Consider the following 21935-nt stretch of genomic DNA (forward strand, 5'->3'; position numbering starts at 1 on the left):
ATGAAGTGACCAATGGTTCAATTGGGAAAACCTGGGTTGTTTGGTGTGCAGGTGCCTACGACCCATGAGTATATCATGGGTTTTATATGGAGGCTCTGCATTGTAGAAACAATTAGAACCATCAGACCAAAGCTGTGCTGGTGCATGTCCAGGATTGCAGCTTGGGCAGTTCTCTGTTGTTTAACAGTTCATACATATTTAGCCACTTTTGTGTTACTGTTTCAAAGAAAGGAAACAATTTTTTTTAACCTTCAGAACACAATGGGGGAATGCCATCCTCTTTTCCCCTTTCACATTGTGTATGTGTTTATGGCCTAGCATTTCCAGAGCCTTTATGAGGAATACTCATTGCCACCTTATGACCATCTAGTTCTTTGAACCTTTACAGGAACATTGAGCCTGTCTCTGAATTTTGCTTCCGCCTCAAGATGGTATCTACTTAATCAGAGATTTGCATGTGTCATGTCTTCTGACCCTGTGGCTGCTTCCTAATCCTTTTGTGCTGTATTGTTTAGGTTTGGACAAGAAAGGGAGCTGCTCTTTGCCCAGGCTGGATAGCACCACCTGCCTGTTTCCAGTGGAGGAGAAAGCAGTGGAATATTATTTCGCCTCAGATGCCAGGTAAGTTGTATGGCTGGCCTATTAGTTATTCCTGAAACTTTGGAGCAACATGTGGTTTGTGCAAATGCACACTACAGGCTCCTCCTCTAGGCATATGATAGGGGTACCCTTCAAAGTATTTTGGGTACATTGATTTTATGTCCTGGATACCCATGCAGCTATAGTAGGGTGACTATTATGACAATATTTATCCTTATCCTTAAAGGGGTTCTGTCATGATTTTGACAATATAAAATTTCATTCTTGAACCAGCAAGTGTATTTTTTTTAGCTGTAATATTGGTGTGTAGGCAGCCATCTCAGGTCATGGAACCACTTTCTGGCAGGCAGTTGTTTCTCCTACTCAATGTAACTGAATATGTCGCAGTGGGGCCTGGATTTTACTATTGAGTGTTGTTCTTAGATCTACCAGGCAGCTGTTATCTTGTGTTAGGGAGCTTTTATCTGGTTACCTTCCCCTTGTTCTGTTGTTAGGTTGCTGGGGAGGAAAGGGAGGGGGTGATAGCACTCCAAAGTGCAGTACAGCAGTAAAGAGTGACTGAAGTTTATCAGAGCACAAGTCACATGACTGGGGGCAGCTGGGAAACTGACAATATGTCTAGCACCATGTCAAATTTCAAAATTAAATATAAAACAATCTGTTTGCTCTTTTGAGAAATGGATTTCAATGCAGAATTCTGCTGGAGCAGCACTATTAACAAAAGCGTTTTGAAAAAAAACCATCGACAGTATCCCTTTAACCCTTTTATGAACCGAAGGGCACCCAACCAGCTCTAGTGGGCAAAAGTAGGCCTCTAATCTATCCAAAATGTGAATGCAATTATAGGAACTGATTCACATATAACTTGTGCTCCACAATGGCAGGCTTTACTGTTTTCCTGCCGATGGAAGACGAGTGCACCAGCTAGAGATAACGTTTGCCGTGTTTGATCTTACAGCGCAGTTATTGAGCACACCAATCGCGTTATCTTCCTGGAAGACGATGATGTAGCTGCAGTGGTGGATGGCCGGCTCTCCATCCATCGTATTAAGCGAAATGTAGGGGATCACCCAGCTCGTGCTATCCAGACTCTGCAGATGGAGCTGCAGCAGATCATGAAGGGTAATTCATTGTGAATATGTTCACTCAATTCTATATCTTTGTTTTCTGTACGCCTGCTCTATGAGAGACAGATAGCAGAATCATTTGTCATGTGCAGAGAAAGGAACCTCCATATTGGATATTATTTCATCTGTGTCTTCCCCCCCCCTTCAGGAAACTTCAGCTCTTTTATGCAAAAGGAAATCTTTGAGCAGCCAGAGTCTGTTGTCAATACCATGAGAGGCAGAGTGAATTTTGATGACCTCACAGGTAATGCAGCTCACCCAAGCAGAGTCGGGAAAAAGAAATGTTGTACTTGCACTGGCAGGATTTGAAACCTCTGATTTGGGGAATATCAGCGTTGTTAGTTGGTTGATAATGCTAAGGTTTGCAATATATTAGGCTTCACTAGCATGCCAAACTTCCTAGGCTGAACAGTGGTTAGCAGGGTGTTGGTGGGAGTTAGTATCCAACAGCAACTTAGGAAAGATTTAGGGAAATGTTACATGCCCTAGGCAAACATACAGTTAGCAGAAGCCATGGGCTGAAGCTCAGAGCAGCTAGTTTTTATCTGGTTACCCAGTAGCATGTGGCTTTTCATTTTATGGGATTCAGGTGTACAACCCTGTTACTAAAACACTGCAAAGTCCGGAGCAATCTACTAGGCCTCCACACTGCTTCCAGGATAATATCCTTACGCAAATGCATATTTGTTGTTCTGGTGATGTGGTTATTAGCAGACCTTTTTCAGGACTGCAGAACTACTACCAGTGACATAGCCTCATCTTTTAAAGCAGGGCCCAAAAGGTTGATCGGTTTTTACCAGTAGACCTTTAGTTGGTGATCAGTAGATCTCAAGACACTGTCAACAAACAGCTTGACTAAATTACCCTTCTGTGTATTCTTTTAATTCAGATATTTATTCTGTTACGGTTACATAAGAAATACTTGTTTTGAAATATAGTAATATAAATTCTCTCATAAATCAATATAATATTTAAGTAATATTTTCCAACAGAAGGCCAACAGTGATATTATGGATGTAGATCATAATGGGAAAATATCACTAAAAGTAGACCCTGCATTAGTAAAGCATTGGCACTCCTGTTTTAAAGGAACAGTAACACCAAAAAATCAAAGTGCATTAAAGGAATTACAGTATAATGTACTGCTGCCCTGAACTGGTAAAACTGATATGTTTGATAAAGAAAGACTACTATAGTTTATATAGACAAGCTGCTGTGTAGTCAAGGGGGCAGCTGTTCACAACTGAAAAAGGAGAAAAGGCACAGGATTCACAGCAGATAACAGATAAGCTCTGTAGCATACAATGGTATTCTTTACAACTCATCTGTTATCTACTGTGTGCCCTGTGCTTGAATGGCTCCCCCATGGCTACACAGCAGCTTGTTTATATAAACTATAGTAGTCTTTCTGAAGTAAAAACATCAGTTTTACCAGTGCAGGGCAACAGTACATTATATTGTCATTCCTGTAATACTGTGTTACAGTTCCTTTAACCATTTTTACCAGTATGTGGCCTCACAAATAATGTTTAGGCACTAGTTGATCTTTCTTTTCATCATTGTGTCAGTAATTACAGGATATATAACTAAATAAACTTGTCGTCCATTATTGACAGAGTATTTCTTTTTCAGTGAATCTGGGTGGACTTAAGGATCACATTAAAGAAATCCAGAGATGTCGACGTCTGATTCTTATTGCCTGTGGAACCAGTTACCACGCTGGCGTTGCTGTGAGTATTTCGGACACAAATTTTTTTTATGTTGGGACCCCTGTTGGAGCAGGTTTAGTGTGGACAACTGCAGGTTTAGGTAGACTTGAAAATTTGCTTAATAATAGGGATGCACCGAATCCAGGATTCGGTTCGAGATTCGGCCTTTATCAGCAGGATTCGGATTCGCAATCCTTCTGCCCGGCTGAATTGAATCTGATTCCTAATTTGCATATGTAAATTAGGGGCAGGAGGGAAATCATGTGACTTTTTTCTCAACAAGGAAGTAAAAAAAAATTCCGCTTTCCACCCCTAATTTACATATGCAAATTAGCATCCGGTTTGCTATTCGGCCGAATCTCTCGCAAAGGATTCAGGGGTTCTGCCGAATCCAAAATAGTGGATTTGGTGCATCCCTACTTAATAAATAAACACTATCTGTTTGCCCTAGAATTCACTGATTCCTGCACACAGCCACATGCTTACACAAATCCTGACCTGTTTGCTGTCTCCCTTATGCTCGCAATCTTCCACTCTTTCTTTAAATAAACTTGTAGAAACGATTCTGCTTCAGATTTAAGGTTTACGGTAGATATTTATTATTGGCAAACGCTTGTGTTTTGTGGTTCATTCACACTCAGGGTCATTTATCAACACTGGGCAGTAACCCATGGCAACCAATCAAATTGCTGGATTCATTGCTCTACTTGCGGCTTGCTTTCAAAAGCTATTCTCTAACTTGTTGCTATGGGTAACTGCCCATGGGCAAATTTGCCCAGTGTTGATAAATAAGCCCCACTGTGCTGTAAATATTTTAGCTGCTTAATCTAAGAGGCCACCGACTTTTTTAAAGGTATACTGGTATTTCCAAAATCCCGACTTATATTTCTTCTTCATGTTTATGTACTTACACAAAACTATATTACATAAAATTACTTTTTCTTTTGAACCGTCCTCTCCTTTACCCCATTAACCTTTGTATTAAACATTTCTGTAGGGATGTAATACATGCGTTTCATATAGGATCTTGGACAACTGTCAAGCTGTTATAACTGCACAAACACTTGGGAAAGTCAAATAAGGAACAAAAGTTAATCAGTACCATGCATCTGTAATTACATAGCATTAGTTATAATAGTGCAAGACAATAAATTAAACCACATTCCTTTCTAAAAATGCTTCTCCCTCTTTGCAGACGCGCCAGATACTGGAAGAGCTGACAGAACTGCCTGTCATGGTGGAACTAGCTAGCGACTTTTTGGACAGGAGCACACCAGTTTTTAGGGATGACGTGTGCTTTTTCATCAGCCAATCAGGTGGGCATGTAATATATGAGAGCATTGGGAATATTAATGCTGGTGAGGGTTTGTTAAAATAAAAATCATTTGAGCCAAAGACTATGTTATTAAAATCACCATACTCTCCAAAATCATTGGATAGTATGGTGTACTTCTACAGATATGGGACCTGTCATCCAGAATGCTCGGGACCAGGGGTTTTCCGAATAACGGATCTTTCAGTAATTTGGATCTTCATGCCTTAAGTCTACTAGAAAATCATGTAAACATTAAATAAACCCAATAGGCTGGTTTTGCCTCCAATAAGGATTCTTTATATCTTAGTTTGGATCAACTACAAGCTACTGTTTTATTATTACAGAGAAAAAGGAAATTATTTTTAAAGATTTGGATTATTTGGATAAAATGGAGTCTATGGGAGACAGCCATGCTGTAATTCGGAGCTTTCTGGATAACAGGTTTCCGGGTAACGGATCCCATACCTGTACTACATGGAATTTGTCTTGGCACTGCTGTTGCAACTATCCCTTTTACAGACTGATGTTTAATATGTTGAATGTTAAAAGTGACGAGCATAGGGATAAACAACAAGTATTTTCATTTATTTTGTAGTGGTTCTACTTTCCTGTCACTCCCTACCTAACTGTATTCTCTCTCCCCAGGTGAGACTGCCGACACTCTGCTTGCCCTCCGCTATTGTAAAGAGAGGGGTGCCCTGACTGTCGGTGTAACAAACACCGTGGGCAGTTCCATCTCCAGAGAGACCGATTGTGGGGTACATATCAACGCTGGGCCTGAAATTGGTGTGGCCAGTACAAAGGTAAGTGATAACCTCATGTGCAAGCCACATTTAAACATTTGTAATTGAATCAGTACTAAATGATGATGGTTGCCCGTCTCTCCTCAGGCCTATACTAGCCAGTTTGTATCCCTCATAATGTTTGCCCTGATGATGTGTGATGATCGGATATCCATACAGGAGCGACGTAAGCAGATCATGAACGCCCTGCAAATCTTACCAGGTAAAATCTTAAAATTTTAAACACTTGAGCAGCATAATTTATAGGACTGAGACAATGAGAACTTCAGCCCATAACCCAATCACTTTAGTGCTGGAGTAAATGCATTTGTTATGCTTGGTTTCCAACTTCCGTACACCCCAACCGCCTGTCACTTCTCAAAACCACCTTTATGTATGTGTGTATAACTTTATTTGTAAAGTGCTGTAGGGACCCACAGCATTGTACTATGTATAAAAGCACACACAGGAAGAAACATAATAGTTACAATAAATATGTACAAAGTACACAGAGCTTATATAAGGACATAGAGCTTAAGTGCAATGTGGTAAGAGAGATAGTAGGAAGGAGGTCCCTGCCCCATAGAGCTTACAGTCTCACTGCCCTAAGGCTTCTACACGGTGGAGATTAGGATCCACTTCATTTAGGGCATTGCGTTGATCTTTTTTTTTTTTTTTTTTTCTATTTTGTGCTACAGACAACATTAAAGAAGTGCTTAGCCTGGATGATGAGATTCAGAAGCTGGCATCAGAATTGTACCAGCAGAAATCGGTCCTTATTATGGGCCGTGGATATCACTACTCAACCTGCATGGAAGGAGCTTTGGTAAGTGAATGGGCTTCAGTTTCAATCGCATGTGAGCTGCTTTACTGTGTATAAGGCGCAGAGATATTTATTGTATTGTCTCACCGAGGTTGCCCTTTTCCTCCATTCTTTTACATCTCACAGTACCATTTATAAGGAAAGCCAAACTCCTATAGCTTACATATCTGTGATTGCCTAAATGTTTTTGACATTTTTAAATCTTTTATATTGTGTGATGCAGTCAGACTGGCTAAAAGATAAGCATTGTACAATACTCCACGAGAACATGGAGCTCATTCAGGAATCTCCTAACCATTACAAATGTTTCAATAGTACAACCAATTCTACAAAAGTACTAAGCTCTTTACTCTACACCAGTGATCCTCAACCAGTAGCTCGTGAGTAACATGTTGCTCTCCAACCCCTTGAATTCATTGCCCCCAGTGGCCTCAAAGCAGGAAGTTATTTTTGAATTCCTGAATTCCAGGCTTGGAGGCAAGTTCTGGTTGCATAAAAACCAGGTGTATTGCCAAACAGAGCCTCAATGTAGGTTGATAATCCACACGGGGGCTACCAAATGGCCAATCACAGCCCTTATTTGGCACTCCCAAGAACATCTATCATGCTAGTGTTGCTCCCAACGCCTTTTACTGCAGAATATCACTCATTGGTTCAAAAGGTTGCGGATCCCTGCTCTACACCCACACACGCATCCCAAGAGGTTCTCTTAAATTTGTCACCCCTTTTAGGGGATCTTATACTCCTCCATATATGTGAGGAAGCAATTATGATACTTGTGTCGACAAAGGGAGGGTAATTGACTTTCAGCTTGTATATAGTCCTAGACCATCGGATGGTAGCTGAGAAACCAACAGCTCTATAATAAAGGCTATGCCTTGCAGTCTAACCAATAATATACATCCTTCTCTTGACAGAAAATTAAGGAAATCACATACATGCATTCAGAGGGGATCTTGGCAGGAGAGCTTAAGCACGGCCCATTGGCCCTGGTAGACAAGCTTATGCCAGTCATCATGATCATCATGAGGGATCATGCCTACACCAAGTGCCAAAATGCCCTGCAACAAGTGGTGGCTCGTCAGGTAAGATTAAAGCTGGGAATCGTTTCATACTGCTGCAGGGAACATATTGCATCTTCTGTATAATGCACATGATTTATTCATTCGTATTTATGAAGAACCCCGTCCCCTGTCATTTTGGCTCTCTGTTCTTGGAACAACTCTTATACTGAGGTTATGCTATGAACAGGCTTAATGCTTGCTGCAACTGTGTTCCAAGCCGCTCCGCCTATTATCCATGTAGTTCATGAGAACGTACAGATACATTACAAAATGGAAAAAACACATAACCAACACCATGCAAAGGCTCTGTAAATTAGTGGAACTTTGGAAATAACTTGATTAAGAGCAGCTTAGTAACATAAACTAAACTGAATGTCCCAAGATTCTCTAATACTTCCCCAAAGGGTCACAGTTTAAATTCCCTTAGTTTAATTTATTTTTGTAAACCTGCTGCTTATTTATTTTTTTTCCTATTCAAAGCTAACTCTTCTAATCGTTATCCTGTACCTTTTTCATTTCCCAGGGCCGCCCAGTTGTCATTTGTGATAAAGAGGACACAGAAACCATTAACAGCATCAAGCGAACAATAAAGGTCCCTCACACCGTGGACTGCCTGCAGGGGGTCTTGAGCGTAATTCCTCTGCAGCTCCTCGCTTTCCATCTCGCTGTGCTGAGGGGTTATGATGTAAGTGCCTTATAATAACTATCAGGGCCAGCTTAAAGGAGAAGGAAAGGCTAAAATTAAGTAAACTTTATTAGAAAGGTCTATATAAATACACCAGTAAACCCTCAAAGTAATGCTGCTCAGAGTCATCTGTCAAAATAAACACCACATTTCTTTCCTTCTATTGTGTACACATGGGCTTCTGTATCAGACTTCCTGTTTTCAGCATAACCTCCAGGGCAGGGCTTGAGCATGCTCAGTTTGCTCCTCTCCTCCTCCCCTCCCTGCTGTAATCTGAACCCAGAGCTATGAGTGAACAGTGAGAGACTCAGGCAGGAAGTGATGTCACACCAAGCTAATATGGCAGCTGCTATCCTAAACAAACAGTGAGAGCTTCTAGGGCTGTTTACTCAGGTATGGTAAAGCATTCTGCAGAATAAATATAGTGTTATAGCTTGCACTATTGTGGTTATTCTATTGGGAATAAACTGCTTTGGTGGCTTTCCTTCTCCTTTAAAGCCATATTTGCACCTGATACTAATAAGAAAGGTCTGAAGCTGCGTTCTGTATATAATATTGGTCTTAGACACCATAAGATTATAAGATATGGAGAGAAATGTTTAACTCTGCTTTTCCTTTTTCAGGTGGATTGTCCAAGGAACTTGGCCAAGTCCGTGACTGTGGAGTAGATTCGATTCTGCTGAACCCAAGAAGACATTTTTTACTTGTACAATTTTTTTTTTTCTAAATGCTGTTTTTACATATTGTATTTATGTTTCCTTCCCATTCCTTGGTTTCTGAGATTTCTTTGCCTGTCACTTTTACCCTGTACATACAGAATTGCAGTCTCTCCAGTGGACAGACCTGGAGCATATCATTTGTAGCACACTTTTCATTTCTGTTCATTTGTAACAACACTATGTCAGAACCAACGCTAACTCTTTCTTGTTCTGCCACATACTCAGCTGATGTGGTGACGACGTATGGTATTGCCGGTTTGGATCCTGTCTACGCAGCAATAATGAGGCTTAACTCTAATAAGCTCTTATTTTAAACTGGACATTGAAAGGTACTGGGAAAATGAAGGTATTTTAATATATTTAACATGAAGGACTTGCTAATAGTTTTATTCCGGTCAGGTAGGGATGGGCGAATTTGACCCATTTCGATTCGGCATAAATTTGTCCCTGACACCCATTAAAGTCTATGGGTGTCATTTCCGCTGCGAAAAAAAATGTGCCCATCCTTATATATAACCTTTGGGACAGGGAGGAAGCTGGGGTTTTATTTTTGTGCTATGCACTTTTGGTACTGTGAGTTTGGTCACTGTTTAAAAATCCAAGCTGGAAGCAGCTACTACATCTTATCTCCCCCCACCCCATCTCTTTCTCTGACTACATTCCAAAAAATGCTTTTAGACCAGGGATTTCAATCTGTTGCCCTGTGAGTGTTGTTGGACTGCAGCGTCCATGAACAGTGTTGGATTGTAGTTCAGTGGCTCCAGGGCCCCAAGTTGCCAATTCCTGTTTTAGGGCAATATTTGTTATTTTTTTATTTGAAGCAGCGAAGTGCAGGTTGATGTGGTGATTACATCTGCAGCAGGCTAGGGAAGCTAGAAGATGTAGCTCAGGACTCAGAAACTTTGAGGGGGGCTTTCTAATCCGTTTGGGAACATTTCCTGGAGAGCCCGAAATCCCTCAAACAAAAAAAAAAAAAATTTTGACAGGGGTAAAATGACTGTTTGGACCTCAATAATCTTTTTTTTGTTGTCCTTGAGCTATAAAAGCGTTACACAATCGTATCTGTTCAACATCAGGTGCTCTGCAGGCGCTAGTGAACCCCCCATATAACTATACCTTGTTACTGGAACCATATCAGCGGCTGCTGCTTGAAGACGATAGTCTTGTTGACTTTTTTTATGCTTTTGTGTTCAGATAATCATACTTTTTATTTTTAAACAACCTTGAACGGTTTGTGCTGGAGCCTGTAAAATTGTGAACTTAAAGGCACATCTTGAGGGTGATCGGCATTTTGAGAAGGGTTGAGAGGGCAGCCCATGCAAGTGAAGCTCATCATTAAGGTGGTTGCTCTGTGGGAAGCGTGATATTTTTATGCATTGATCAAAGAAAATTGAGGATCTCTTCGGCCTGTCGTCCTTTGCATGTGGACCTTTATACTCAAAATTAGAATTGAGTAAATGCTTGTTAGGGGGTCACTTAGAGACCCCCCCTCTTCTCCGATTGGGGGAAGCCGCTTATTCAGTAGAAATGTGCAATGTAATTGTTGTGGGAATGCCTGGCTGGCAAGCTGGATATCTTCTCTTCTTAATCCAGCAATTGAAGCTCAGTTTCCGACATGGGTTTCTGGAATTTGTAGTTCTCTGATCTGACGGTGTCTGAAAAGTATAAACTCTGGGCTCGGGTTAGGATACTGCCTTACAGGAAGGCTGAGGCCCAGTCTAGGGGGAGATTATGTAACTCAGGTCTTTTCAACCTGCTGCTTTTCAGCTGTTCGACAACTCCCTTAAGGGGAGGCTGAAAGTAACAGTCGAGTAACAGCTGGAAGGAGGTCACAGGTTGGACAGCTTTGATACATATATTAAAAATACAACTGTTTAATAATAAAATATTTTATGGGGTAATGCTGGGGCCCAGGGCAGATCCTCTCTCTGCCTCACTCTGAAACTGGCCCCTGTGCTTTTCTGTGCTACACCACCTAGTGTTCTCTCTTTGTACATTCAGGGCAGACAGACTCCTTATAGTAGGGAATGAAGGCATTTCCAGGCTTGAGAATGCGCTACATTAAAGTATAAGACAAAATGTGATGTTACTGTTCTTTTCCAATTCCCTTTCTTCCCTCCGTCATATTTTGTAATAAAAATGATATTTAGTATAGATATATTGTTGATGTCCAACCCGTGTCTCTCTGCCTGTTGCTCAGCTACAAGTTCCAGCATCTTGCGATGGCTGAGGCTGTTAATGGCTGCCGGGTTCTGTAGTAAAGGGACTTCGGCTGGGCATCCTTACTGCAGATCTTATTCTGTTTCCATGAGATGGAAAATAGATCTGCCATTGTTCTCCTACTGATACAGGAGATGTTTACAGAGGACCAAAGATACGTATAGTACCCATTGTAAAATGCACCTCTGAATTATGTGGAAATAAAACAGATATGTACAATATTTATTGTGGCATTGGTTGTTGTTCTTCTCAAACTCCGAAGGAATAATGGGATATAATAATATAATATAATAATGGGATAAACCCAAGACATTAAGGCAGTGATCCTTAACCAGTTCATGAGCAACATGTCGTTCTTCAACCTCTTACTCCCAATGGCCTCAAAGCAGGTGCTTATTTTTAAATTCCTAGCATGGAGGCAAGTTTTATTTGCATGAAAAACAGGTCAACTGCCAATCAGAGCCTCCTGTAGACTGCCAGTCCATGTAGAGCTACCAAATGGCCAATCACAGCCTTTATTTGGTACCCCCAGGAACTTTTTGCATGCTTGTGTTGCTCTCCAACTCTTTTTACATTTGAATGTGGCTCATGGGTGAAAAACATTAGGGACCTCTGCATTAGGAGAAGGAGACTGTAAGAGTCTCACTGATGAGTAATGTATAACTTGCTATACCTAGCACCATACAGTAAGGATAAAATGCTGCGTGTGGAACAAAACTAAGCCACCTGCTTCTGAGCAAATTTGCAGTTACCATGCAGACATTTTATGTCCAAATATACAGATCCTAACTGGAAACTGTATGTTCTGGAAAGATCCCAGGTTCTTGCATCTGCTAAAAAAAAAAAGATGCCTTATGAGCCACAAGTGTAATAAAATAAAATCAGCAGGGAAGTGATCTTTTGTCTCCTAGACCCCAACAAATGACCCTTCGGAAAACACCATGCAGAACATACTTGTAGATCCTGCCAATTCCCTAAGTGCATGGCTGGAAACAAAACAGCTGCAGTTGCCTTATTCCTCTATACAGCTTCCATTGGTCACATCACTAAAGCATTCTATCGAACAAAAAGATACATTTGTTGCTAGGACAGCAAATTATTTTCTCCTAGTTTGCATTGGACTTACACACCCCCAAATCTAGATGTGTGGCCATATAGTACCAGCGAATCCAGGTTTTTAAAGGGATCCCAGCGAATCCAGGTTTTTAAAGGGATCCTGTTATCGGAAAACATGTTTTTTTCAAAACGCATCAGTTAATAGTACTGCTCCAGCAGAATTCTGCACTGAAATCCATTTCTCAAAAGAGCAAACAGATTTTTTTATATTCAATTTTGAAATCTGACATGGGGCTAGACATTTTGTCAATTTCCCAGCTGCCCCCCAGTCATGTGACTTGTGTCTGCATTTTAGGAGAGAAATGCTTTAAGCAGGCTGCTGTTTTTCCTTCTAAATGTAACTGAATGTGTCTCAGTGGGACATGGGTTTTTACTATTGAGTGTTGTTCTTAGATCTACCAGGCAGTTGTTATCTTGTGTTAGGGAGCTGCTTTCTGGTTACCTTCCCATTGTTCTTTTGTTTGGCTGCTGGGGGGGGGGGAAGGGAGGGGGTGATATCACTCAAACTTGCAGTACAGCAGTAAAGAGTGATTGAAGTTTATCAGAGCACAAGTCACATGACTTGGGGCAACTGGGAAATTGACAAAATGTCTAGCTCCATGTCAGATTTCAAAATTGGATATAAAAAAATCTGTTTGCTCTTTTGAGAAATGGATTTCAATGCAGAATTCTGCAGGAGCAGCACTATTAACTGATTCATTTTGAAAAAAAAAAATTGACATTATCTCTTTAACTAGTTCCTATGAAAATATCCAAATTATTCATGCGTTTTAGTCCATTTCAAAATAATGATTTATTGGATTTACTGTACCTAACATGGTCCCCCTTTAGCATGTCTCCAAATGAGTGGTGCATTCCATTGTGGGCAGTAGATTTCTGATTCCTCTCAAGATCTGGTGAATGTTTGTCAGCTTCCCAAATATGCACTTTGGAAGAACATCTATCCATCTAGCGCTGTACATGGTAGGCCAAATAGACTTCTACAAGCTCAAATGGAGTCTTCCACCAGTTGTCTGAATGATGGCAATGCTCAGGGCAATGGTATATGTAAGACAGACTTCAGCCTAGTATGATTGTGATTAAGCGAATGTGCTTCATAAACCTTGCTTGTGAATGGTACGTGATACCAGCTGGGGTCTGCTCCAACATTCTAGTATTTGCTCAAGTATGACAATGATTCATTACAAATTGAGATGATCCTGGAAAGCTAAATCAAGTCATGCGTCCTTTCCCAAGTCTGCAATATTAATTGGTGAATTTCTTATTTTTTTGGCAGCTTTCAGGCGGGGAGAAGTGCCAGTAGAAACATATATTAGCAGCAGGGCGTCGGCGGTTGGAATGTATAGCTTGGTCACCATGGCATCTTGTTTTGAAGAAACAGAAAATTCTCTCTCATTACTGTCCAATTCATTTTTAGCCCTTATTAACAGAGTTGTGTCGGTGTCAATATAAGTGACTAATGTTACATACTAATCTATCCGGGGCATCCGTCTGCTTTGTCCGATGGTGCACGTATATGAAGCGGAGAGCTCCATAATGCACAGCTTCTGGAATCAGTCACTGTTGGAGTAAAAAAGACTGAAATATGCTGTTTATAACATTTGATTCCCATAATTTAATATTTGTAGAGCCAACCCCTGTAGTTATAGCTGTATTTTAGGGTATGCATGAACCAGCCATAAATTGGGCCTATTCTTCCTGGCAGATTTAGTTTATTTAAGTTGGTCAGATGACACTTCTGCACCTGGCTTTATATGGTGGCTCAGATTCTTAGTTGGATTACAATCAAAGTTTGCAAACATTCACATTCCTTGACCTTCAGCCACTCCATTGTTACTTTGGATCATTGTCCTGATGAAAGTTGACATTTTGCCCAATTTTAACATTTTAATTTAACAGAGTGAAAAAGATTTTCTTGCAGTAGACTAGACATCCTAACAGTCAATGAGGATGGACCCAGTCTCTTATCACAGCTGTGGGCCTGGGAGTGAGTACAGGAAGCCCAATAGCGCCGAGAGCCAAAAAAATGATGTACCAAAGGATCAAGCAGTAAGCCATAGTCAAAACAGGCACAGGTCAGGGAGGGCAGCACCCTCCAATTTCATGTTGGGTCCTCTGTTTCTCTTTCTCTGCCTCCTTCCTAAACTCTTTTAAATTCCTTGCTATATTTGAAAGTTTCCATCTTATCTCCAGTCTACTTCTCTTGTCTTAACCCATACATGTTAAGGTCATGAAGTATTGCCTGATATGGTTTGTTATGTAGACCATGAATCATCTTAGCTGCTCCTCACTGGAAAGTTTCTGATGAAACATGTATTTTAATGTAGCCAGCCTATTTGTATCCAAAAGAAAGAGAGGCAATTGAGAAAATACAGTATCTGATTATGTTAGGATAATCTAATCTTCTACAGTGGTGCCAATCTTATAGCCAAACAGCTGTTGAGATCTAAAACTCCCAGTATCTTCAGCCAGCATTCATATGTTGCTAGGATAGTGACACTAGCAATTCAGAACAGAACAGAGGGCGGTGGGCTTGCCCGTGCTCAGAGGGGAAAATGTGCTTGTTTCTGAATTTACCAAAAAAAAAACCTCCACAAAAACAAAAAACTATTTCTGCTTTAATCCCCACTGACAAACACACTTTAGAAACCAAAAGTAAAACATCTGCAAATGTCGGTTCCTCGTCTCTGATGAGCTGTACAGTGTGGGTGCTATAAACTGCATTACCGGTTTCCTTTTATCCTGGGCCAATAGCTAGGGCCTTATGATAAAAGGCGGCAGTCTCCAGGGATTTTTTGAGGAGGAGTAATTTTTTCAATCAAACTTTAAATTCAGCTGCCAGAATTCATTTCGAGTGTATTTCCTTAAATTAAACTGCTACATACAGTATAAAAGCCGAGCGCCTTCTCTGCCAATCTGCAATTATACATCCGAGCGAGGGATGTCACAGACTTCAGAAGAACAGTGTAATTTATTTATAACCTCTAGGACTGCTTTTCTTTGGAATCTGTTGAGACAGAAAACATGGCAGCTTCTACTTATATACAGTATGACCAAAAATATCTGGACACTCTGTCTGAAATGGTGTGTCCTCATTTGTAACACTCACTGCCATGTTCCAAACTTGCCAAGTAGAACTCAAGAACTATTGATCAGGAGTGTGGGTTTTAATGGAAGAGCAACTGCCCACATGCCTAACATCACCATTCACAATCCCAACTATTGACTGGAGTAGTGTGAAGGTCACTGGAGCAGTGGAAACCCATCCTCTAGAGTGTGTTCCTGTAAGGCCCGAGGGCCCCGAGGTAGTAAGGACCAAGGAGGAGGTAACAAAGTCCGAGTTCGCAGCACAGAAGGAGTAGGCAATAGAATAGTCGTAAACAGGCAGTAGAATCAGTTCAGGCAGACGAGGTTCAAATACGAGAGTTCAGGCAAGGTCGGTACACAAGATAATTAACAAGAAACACACCCAGGAATCAGCAAGCGAAAACCTATAATTGGGCACTGAGGAGACTCTGAAGCTGCTTTAAATAGGCCTGGGTTTGGCGCCAATTTTGGACGCACTGACGTCATGACGCCGACGCCGACGCACTGACGCCAGCGTCCTGACGCCGACGCACATTCTGACGCCGGCGTCCGTTCCGACGCCGGCGACCAATCTGAGGGCGTAAAGATGCCGATGTCATAGTGCTGCGACCAGCAGGATCCAGGAGGCCGCCATCTTGGACGCCATCTTGGGGAGGATTATCGAATTCCATTACAGTTCCACTATGGGAGCTGCGTTGAGCCTATTGGACCTTATTTAAGACAGACCTTTAGAGGTTTTCTGATCTTTTTTTTGGTAGTAATTGTCTGAAAAAACTCATATTTGTAGCAGTTTTGTATACTCCTGTAGATGTAATGGATCATTTGACTCCATATAATGTTTAACTGGAACCAGCATAGCTGGATTTTGGTTGGTTGTGGAAGTAGCTTGTTGTTGAACTACTTCTTGTGCATTTCATGGATAGCTGAAGGCCTCAGCAACTGATGAAAACAGACTAGGCCACATGATATAGCACTGTAGCTATCTTGCTATCGTATGATTTTCCAAACTATACTTGCTGCTCTGGGAGGCAATACTATTCAAATCCTTGTCTTCCCCATTGCTCTGCCCATGTACAAGATGCACAGCAGATGGCACCTGCACATCACAGGGCTTAAAAAACAGGCTATTAGCAGAAAGTGGGCTAAAAGAAAGTCCTTTCACTCCAGGCCCCACTTCAGTATTTGCAATAACACTCTATAAACACTGAGCGTCACCACCCAACACATATCTAGAGAAAAAAAATCACTTGGTGGACTTGGTCCTGGCAAATTTCATACATTTAGCTGAGTAGAATAAGGGCAATGGTTAACACGAGGAACAGGGTTAAGCGCAGATGGTACAAGGCAGTACCAGTGCAAGAGCCAGTTGTTGTTGGAAGCTCAGTTTCGAGAGGGAATTCTGCCGAGAAACATTCCAAGAAAGAATGGAAAAGACTTTCCACTCCTGAGATCCTGCTCCTCCTTTCTGCCTGTATAAGAACTCCGGTTATACTGCTCTTATCTTGCTTTTTGTTATCTACTGTACAAATAATATCGTTGTATATGTTGTTTTATATCTCACATAGGTTTATTGCTGTGTGGTATCTGGTTTATAACTCAAGAGGGTACACTATGTAACAGAATTACAGACTCAGTGCACCCCTGGTACTGCTTTTTCTGGTGTATCACAATGTACAATTCAGCTAAATCTGCATTGCACATTCCCAACCTTTGTGTTATGGAACCACTTGTGCTGTGTTTTACATCTGTATAATGTGTGATGGCAGTGGCCCAACAGCAGAAAAATCCAGTTTGTGTTTCCCCCTCCCACCCCTCACTTATATACTGCTGATTAATACAGTCAGTATTGTATTCATTGGAGTAGTGGAAGGTTTTGGAGAGCAGAGACCTATGGTAAAGGTAATGGTTCGTAAATTTTCCCTACTGTTAACCTGACTATTATTCAGTGTGGTGCTGACAACAGGTCATTATTAATAGGGGTACATTTGCTCTGTCTGATTCCTAGTTGACATCCTATTTGGATATTGGACAGGGGATGTCTATAAGCCACACAGACCTGTAGGCCCCAAGCCCATACTTTTTTCCTCATCAAATAAAGGATGACTCATGAGCTCTGAATCTCCTGGATAACTCTATGCAGCATCTTAACTTCCTGATATTATAATTATATGTCATAGCTCCAGGAAGAGGAAAGGGCAAGTTAGGTTGGAACTGGATTAGGTATGTCATTGTTAACAGAAACAGATGATGTTTACCAATAGGAAATTCAAGGTATCATGTTGTTGAGCCTGAAGCATGTCCCAGCCATTCACTGTGAGATTTCTATAAGATTTTTAGAATAGATGTTTTACCTGTCACTGAATGGAAAGTGATATATATGGTGAAGAATGAAGGAGTGCAGCGTGCTCTTCATGCTGAAGGTATTTCAAGCCAGACAATGTTGTATTTAATTGACTGTAGAATGATAACTTCGACATTATGGTCTCCATTACTGGAAACAGGAAAGTAACAGGATCTAAATAAAGCATTTGCCAGTGACTTTTTATTGCTCTGAAATATAATGATCATTGTGAATTAGACCCCCCACCACACATGAAACATGGAAAAAATGTCAGCTGCAATATATGACTTGACTCAAGAGTAGGGAATGAAGTAAAAGGCTTAATGAATAGTAGAAAAAAAACACTCTGGGCCCTTTAAAACAGTTGGGGTTGCCCTGTGCTGCAGGGGGTTCTGGAGCAGGCCCGGATTTGTGGAAAGGCCACCAAGGCCCGGTCCTAGGGTGGCAGGATTTTAAGGGGAGGCATGCTGCCCAACCACACCTATATTGGTTCAGAAACACTGGGGATGTGCAGGAGATATAATAGTTTTTTGTTGTTTTTTTAAAAGGAGGAAGCGGGGGCGACGAATGGCAGCGGCCGTAGGGGTGCAGCTATGTAAATCCAGCTCTGTTCTGGAGCTCTGTTCTGGAGGGGGTTAGCCTGAAGGTCTTCTAGTGTAAGATTTAGAAGAATGCTAAAGGTTCTCTTATACATTTCTGATGAAGGTCATTGACTGTAAAATTTGGGCTGAACATTACACATTTTTGGAACTTTTGATGTATGGTCAATAAAGAAGCATGTTCAGATAAATGTGACCTTATTATGAGCTGGGTGGGCTACAAAAAATGTGCACCTTAACGTGGAGGGCTTCAACCAAAAAAAGTATGGAAAACGCTACTTAAGAATGACTGTGATTTAGAAAGGCTTATGTGCCAGGGGCATTAATAGTCTTAAACATATGGGGCATTTGACGTGGATTGCATGTGTTGTGCCCTAGGACTCACTGAATACATTTTAAAAAAAATTGTTTTTAAGTCTTTGCATCTGGAACCTCCATGCCCAAATGCTAAATGCAGTACCCTTGGGTATATCTTATAATATAATGAAAATAGTAGGGATGCACCGGATCTAGGATTCGGTTTGGTATTCGGCCAGTATTCAGCCCTTTTCGTTTGAATCCTCGTGCCTGGCCGAATCAAATCCAAATCCTTAAAATCATGTGGTTTGGATATGCAAAATCAGCAGAATCTTTCACGAAGGATTTGGGGGTCTGGCCGAATCTAAAATAGTGGATTCGGTGCATCCCTAGCAAATAGTGTCCAACATGCAATCTCTTGGAGGTTGGACTTCCGTTTCAAACATCCCTCAACAGCTCTCAGTTTTTATATAATGTGTCATAAGAGGTTCTAATTTTCCCCTTGGGGGCCTGTGATGTACTACAAGTAGCTGTAGCGTTCTAGCTGCTCCCTGGGCTGGTCTTGCACATTGATCATAAGGCATAAAGCCAGAAGATCAGCTGTTTCTCTGGTGGAATGCCTTTTCTAGCCTCCCAAAATCCTTGAATACATGGCATGATGTGCTATAGTGCTTTTGTTACGTGTAGTGCAGCGAAAGGTCATTTTTCAAAAATGCCAGTTTGTCCAGTTGTCATGCTGCCCTTACAGAGTATAATGAAACTTCTATGAAAGAGGCAAGCTTTTCAATACAATTCTACAAATCCAATCACTGTTGACACGTTTGAAGACTATTTCAGAAATCAATGAACTCCCATAATTAAAACAGGTAGATTTTTTTTATTAGAAAAAAGTACAATTACATCATTTTATCATGTGACACAACAAATGGATGACGCAGTACAAAAATGTAGCTGATAATGTAATGGCAGGTCCAAACTTTGCACCAAGTTTAATAGTCCAAAGCAGCCAATCACATGTTGCTTTCAAAAAGACCGGTCAATTCTAGATGCTGATTGGTTACTCTGTGCTGCTAGACTGGATCAAATATTGCTCCTTATATTTTGTTACCACCCATAGGATTAAGGATATTTGAGTAGGATGTGGTGATGCTACAGCCTTTGAAAATGTCAGCTTATTAATGGATTTTGCAGGTGAAGATTTACTGGTCAACAGACTATGGGGCAGATTTACAAAGCTCGAGTGAAGGATTCGAATTAAAAAAACTTCGAATTTCGAAGTGTTTTTTGGGCTACTTCGACCATCGAATGGGCTACTTCGACCTTCGACTACTACTTCGACTTCGAATCGAACGATTCGAACTAAAAATCGTTCGACTATTCGACCATTCGATAGTCGAAGTACTGTCTCTTTAAGAAAAACTTCGACCCCCTACTTCGGCAGCTAAAAGCTACCGAAGACAATGTTAGCCTATGGGGAAGGTCCCCATAGGCTTGCCTGTGATTTTTTGATCGAAGGATATTCCTTCGATCGTTGTATTAAAATCCTTCGAATCGTTCGATTCGAAGAATTTAATCGTTCGATTGAACGAATAATCCTTCGATCGTTCGATCGCAGGATTTGCGCTAAATCGTTCGACTTCGATATTCGAAGTCGAACTATTTTAGTTCCTAGTCGAATATCGAGGGTTAATTAACCCTCGATATTCGACCCTTAGTAAATCTGCCCCTATGTGTAGTTGGTTGTACTTTGGTGAGATACAGAAAAATTGCCCGATGAGCTGCCCAGAGCAAAGCACATGCTATAATGTAGCCGGTTACAATGTTTACATTTAGCTAAACATTAGGATTTATCCACATACCAAATCATTAACAAAATAATTGTCTGAATATCAAACCTAAGCCAGATCCTAAGTTTCATGTTGAAATTTAAACAAAATCCATAAATTGAATTTAAAAATCACATGACATTTTGGGTTAATAAAATTTATATTTATAAAATGTGCTAGGATTCGCAGAATCCTGGATTTGGTGCATTCCTCCATCCAGCAGACTGAACCTTGTTTACAAACATAACTGCAACTTAATTCTAGTGCAGTGACCCAACTGATTTACTTTCATTATTCTGACTGCTGGAATGTTTAATGGTTTCCTAGGGGTTACTGCACTGGTGCAATGGGTCACCCGTTCTTGATATGCATAGTTAGAAGCCAACTTTCAAAAGAGAAGTTGACTGTATGGAGGATTTAATAGGTCATGAAAACATAATCCTTTAAATAAAATCAGGTTAGATTAAATTGTCTGGTTTTATAGAAGAACAAGACAATAGTTTCAAGGTCAAAGTCTTATTTAATATGGTGGATCTTAATAGAAACACAACTAAAACACTGTACACACACACAATTCCCCAGATTCCCCATAGGGGACTCCAAGACTTGATTGCTTGTCACTCCTTCCTACTAAAAAACATGGGAATCACTCAGCCTTTGGTGGATGAGTCACCTTTTTTATAGATTCAGAAATATCCAAGGCAGCAAATATACATTCACAATTCTTACTCTAATTTTAACCTTTTTAATTTCTACTCCTCTCTGTACTCCTCTCTGTCCCTTTTATCCTATTATATTTATGATCTCAGTTTTTCCTTCTACTTCCTGGCTCCTTGTTTCCACCTCTAACACAACTTTTTTTAATGCCCCATCACTTTTGTACCCTATTGTCTCTACTCGGATGCTTCATTTGCTACATTCCCTATCCAGTTTACTCAGAATAAGAGCAGTCTAAGGGTTTCAGCTGCCCTTTAGAAGTAAAAGAACTTGTCCAGTAAGAGTACCCTAGAGTAATAATTAGGTATATAATGGGGCTGAGATTCTTTGAAACACATTCACTGGCATTTGGGATGGGAATGGGATGTAAACCATTGAGATTATAATTAGTCAACTGGCCAGGAAGATTAGAAGGCCTCTGAAGTCTGATTAAATCAAACTATGAAAAATCTTTTTTTTGTTATATATATATATATATATAGTTCTACAACACTAATTGTTTTTCTGAAGGGCTTGTGACCTCTGAGCAAGTCTATCTTTCAACCACCTTCAGGTAAATTAGGGAAATCTGGGTCCAATAAATCTTAAATAAGATGACATTTAACTGGGTCTAAAGGGCCCTAGAGTAAAGATGGCAATAGACGCAAAGATCCTATCGTAAGAATCGAGGATTCGTACGATTTTCAGACCGTGTGTGGAGAGTCACGTAATTTTTCGTCCGGCGGAGATTGGTCGTTTGGTCAATCAGACAGGTTTGATTTTGTCCTGACCGTCCCGCCGGAGCCCATTGCGCTCTCATCGTAATCTAATCATTCGGCCTTAGGGCCGAACATTCAGATTACCCCCGATATAGCCATGCCCGTTAGTGGCATATCGGGGAAAGATTGGCACGTTTGGCAATGTCAAAC

The 21935-nt window shown here is 40.8% G+C and overlaps 1 protein-coding gene across 2 annotated transcripts in view; it reads left to right on the forward strand.

The window, feature by feature from the left end:
* The window catches only part of gfpt2.L (glutamine-fructose-6-phosphate transaminase 2 L homeolog), a 33169-nt gene extending 21904 nt beyond the window's left edge, over window positions 1-11265 (forward strand). For both annotated transcript variants that reach the window (XM_041584956.1, NM_001087014.1), the window contains 11 exon segments: window positions 516-621; window positions 1559-1722; window positions 1876-1971; window positions 3360-3457; window positions 4632-4752; window positions 5397-5554; window positions 5642-5756; window positions 6232-6359; window positions 7274-7441; window positions 7944-8105; window positions 8729-11265. In XM_041584956.1, the coding sequence (XP_041440890.1) occupies window positions 516-621; window positions 1559-1722; window positions 1876-1971; window positions 3360-3457; window positions 4632-4752; window positions 5397-5554; window positions 5642-5756; window positions 6232-6359; window positions 7274-7441; window positions 7944-8105; window positions 8729-8773 (1361 nt within the window). In that variant the 3' untranslated portion in view covers window positions 8774-11265.
* Window positions 11266-21935: the final 10670 nt, after the last annotated feature.

The sequence above is a fragment of the Xenopus laevis genome, chromosome 3L (assembly GCF_017654675.1).
Source record: "Xenopus laevis strain J_2021 chromosome 3L, Xenopus_laevis_v10.1, whole genome shotgun sequence".
Classification (NCBI taxonomy): Eukaryota; Metazoa; Chordata; class Amphibia; order Anura; family Pipidae; genus Xenopus; species Xenopus laevis.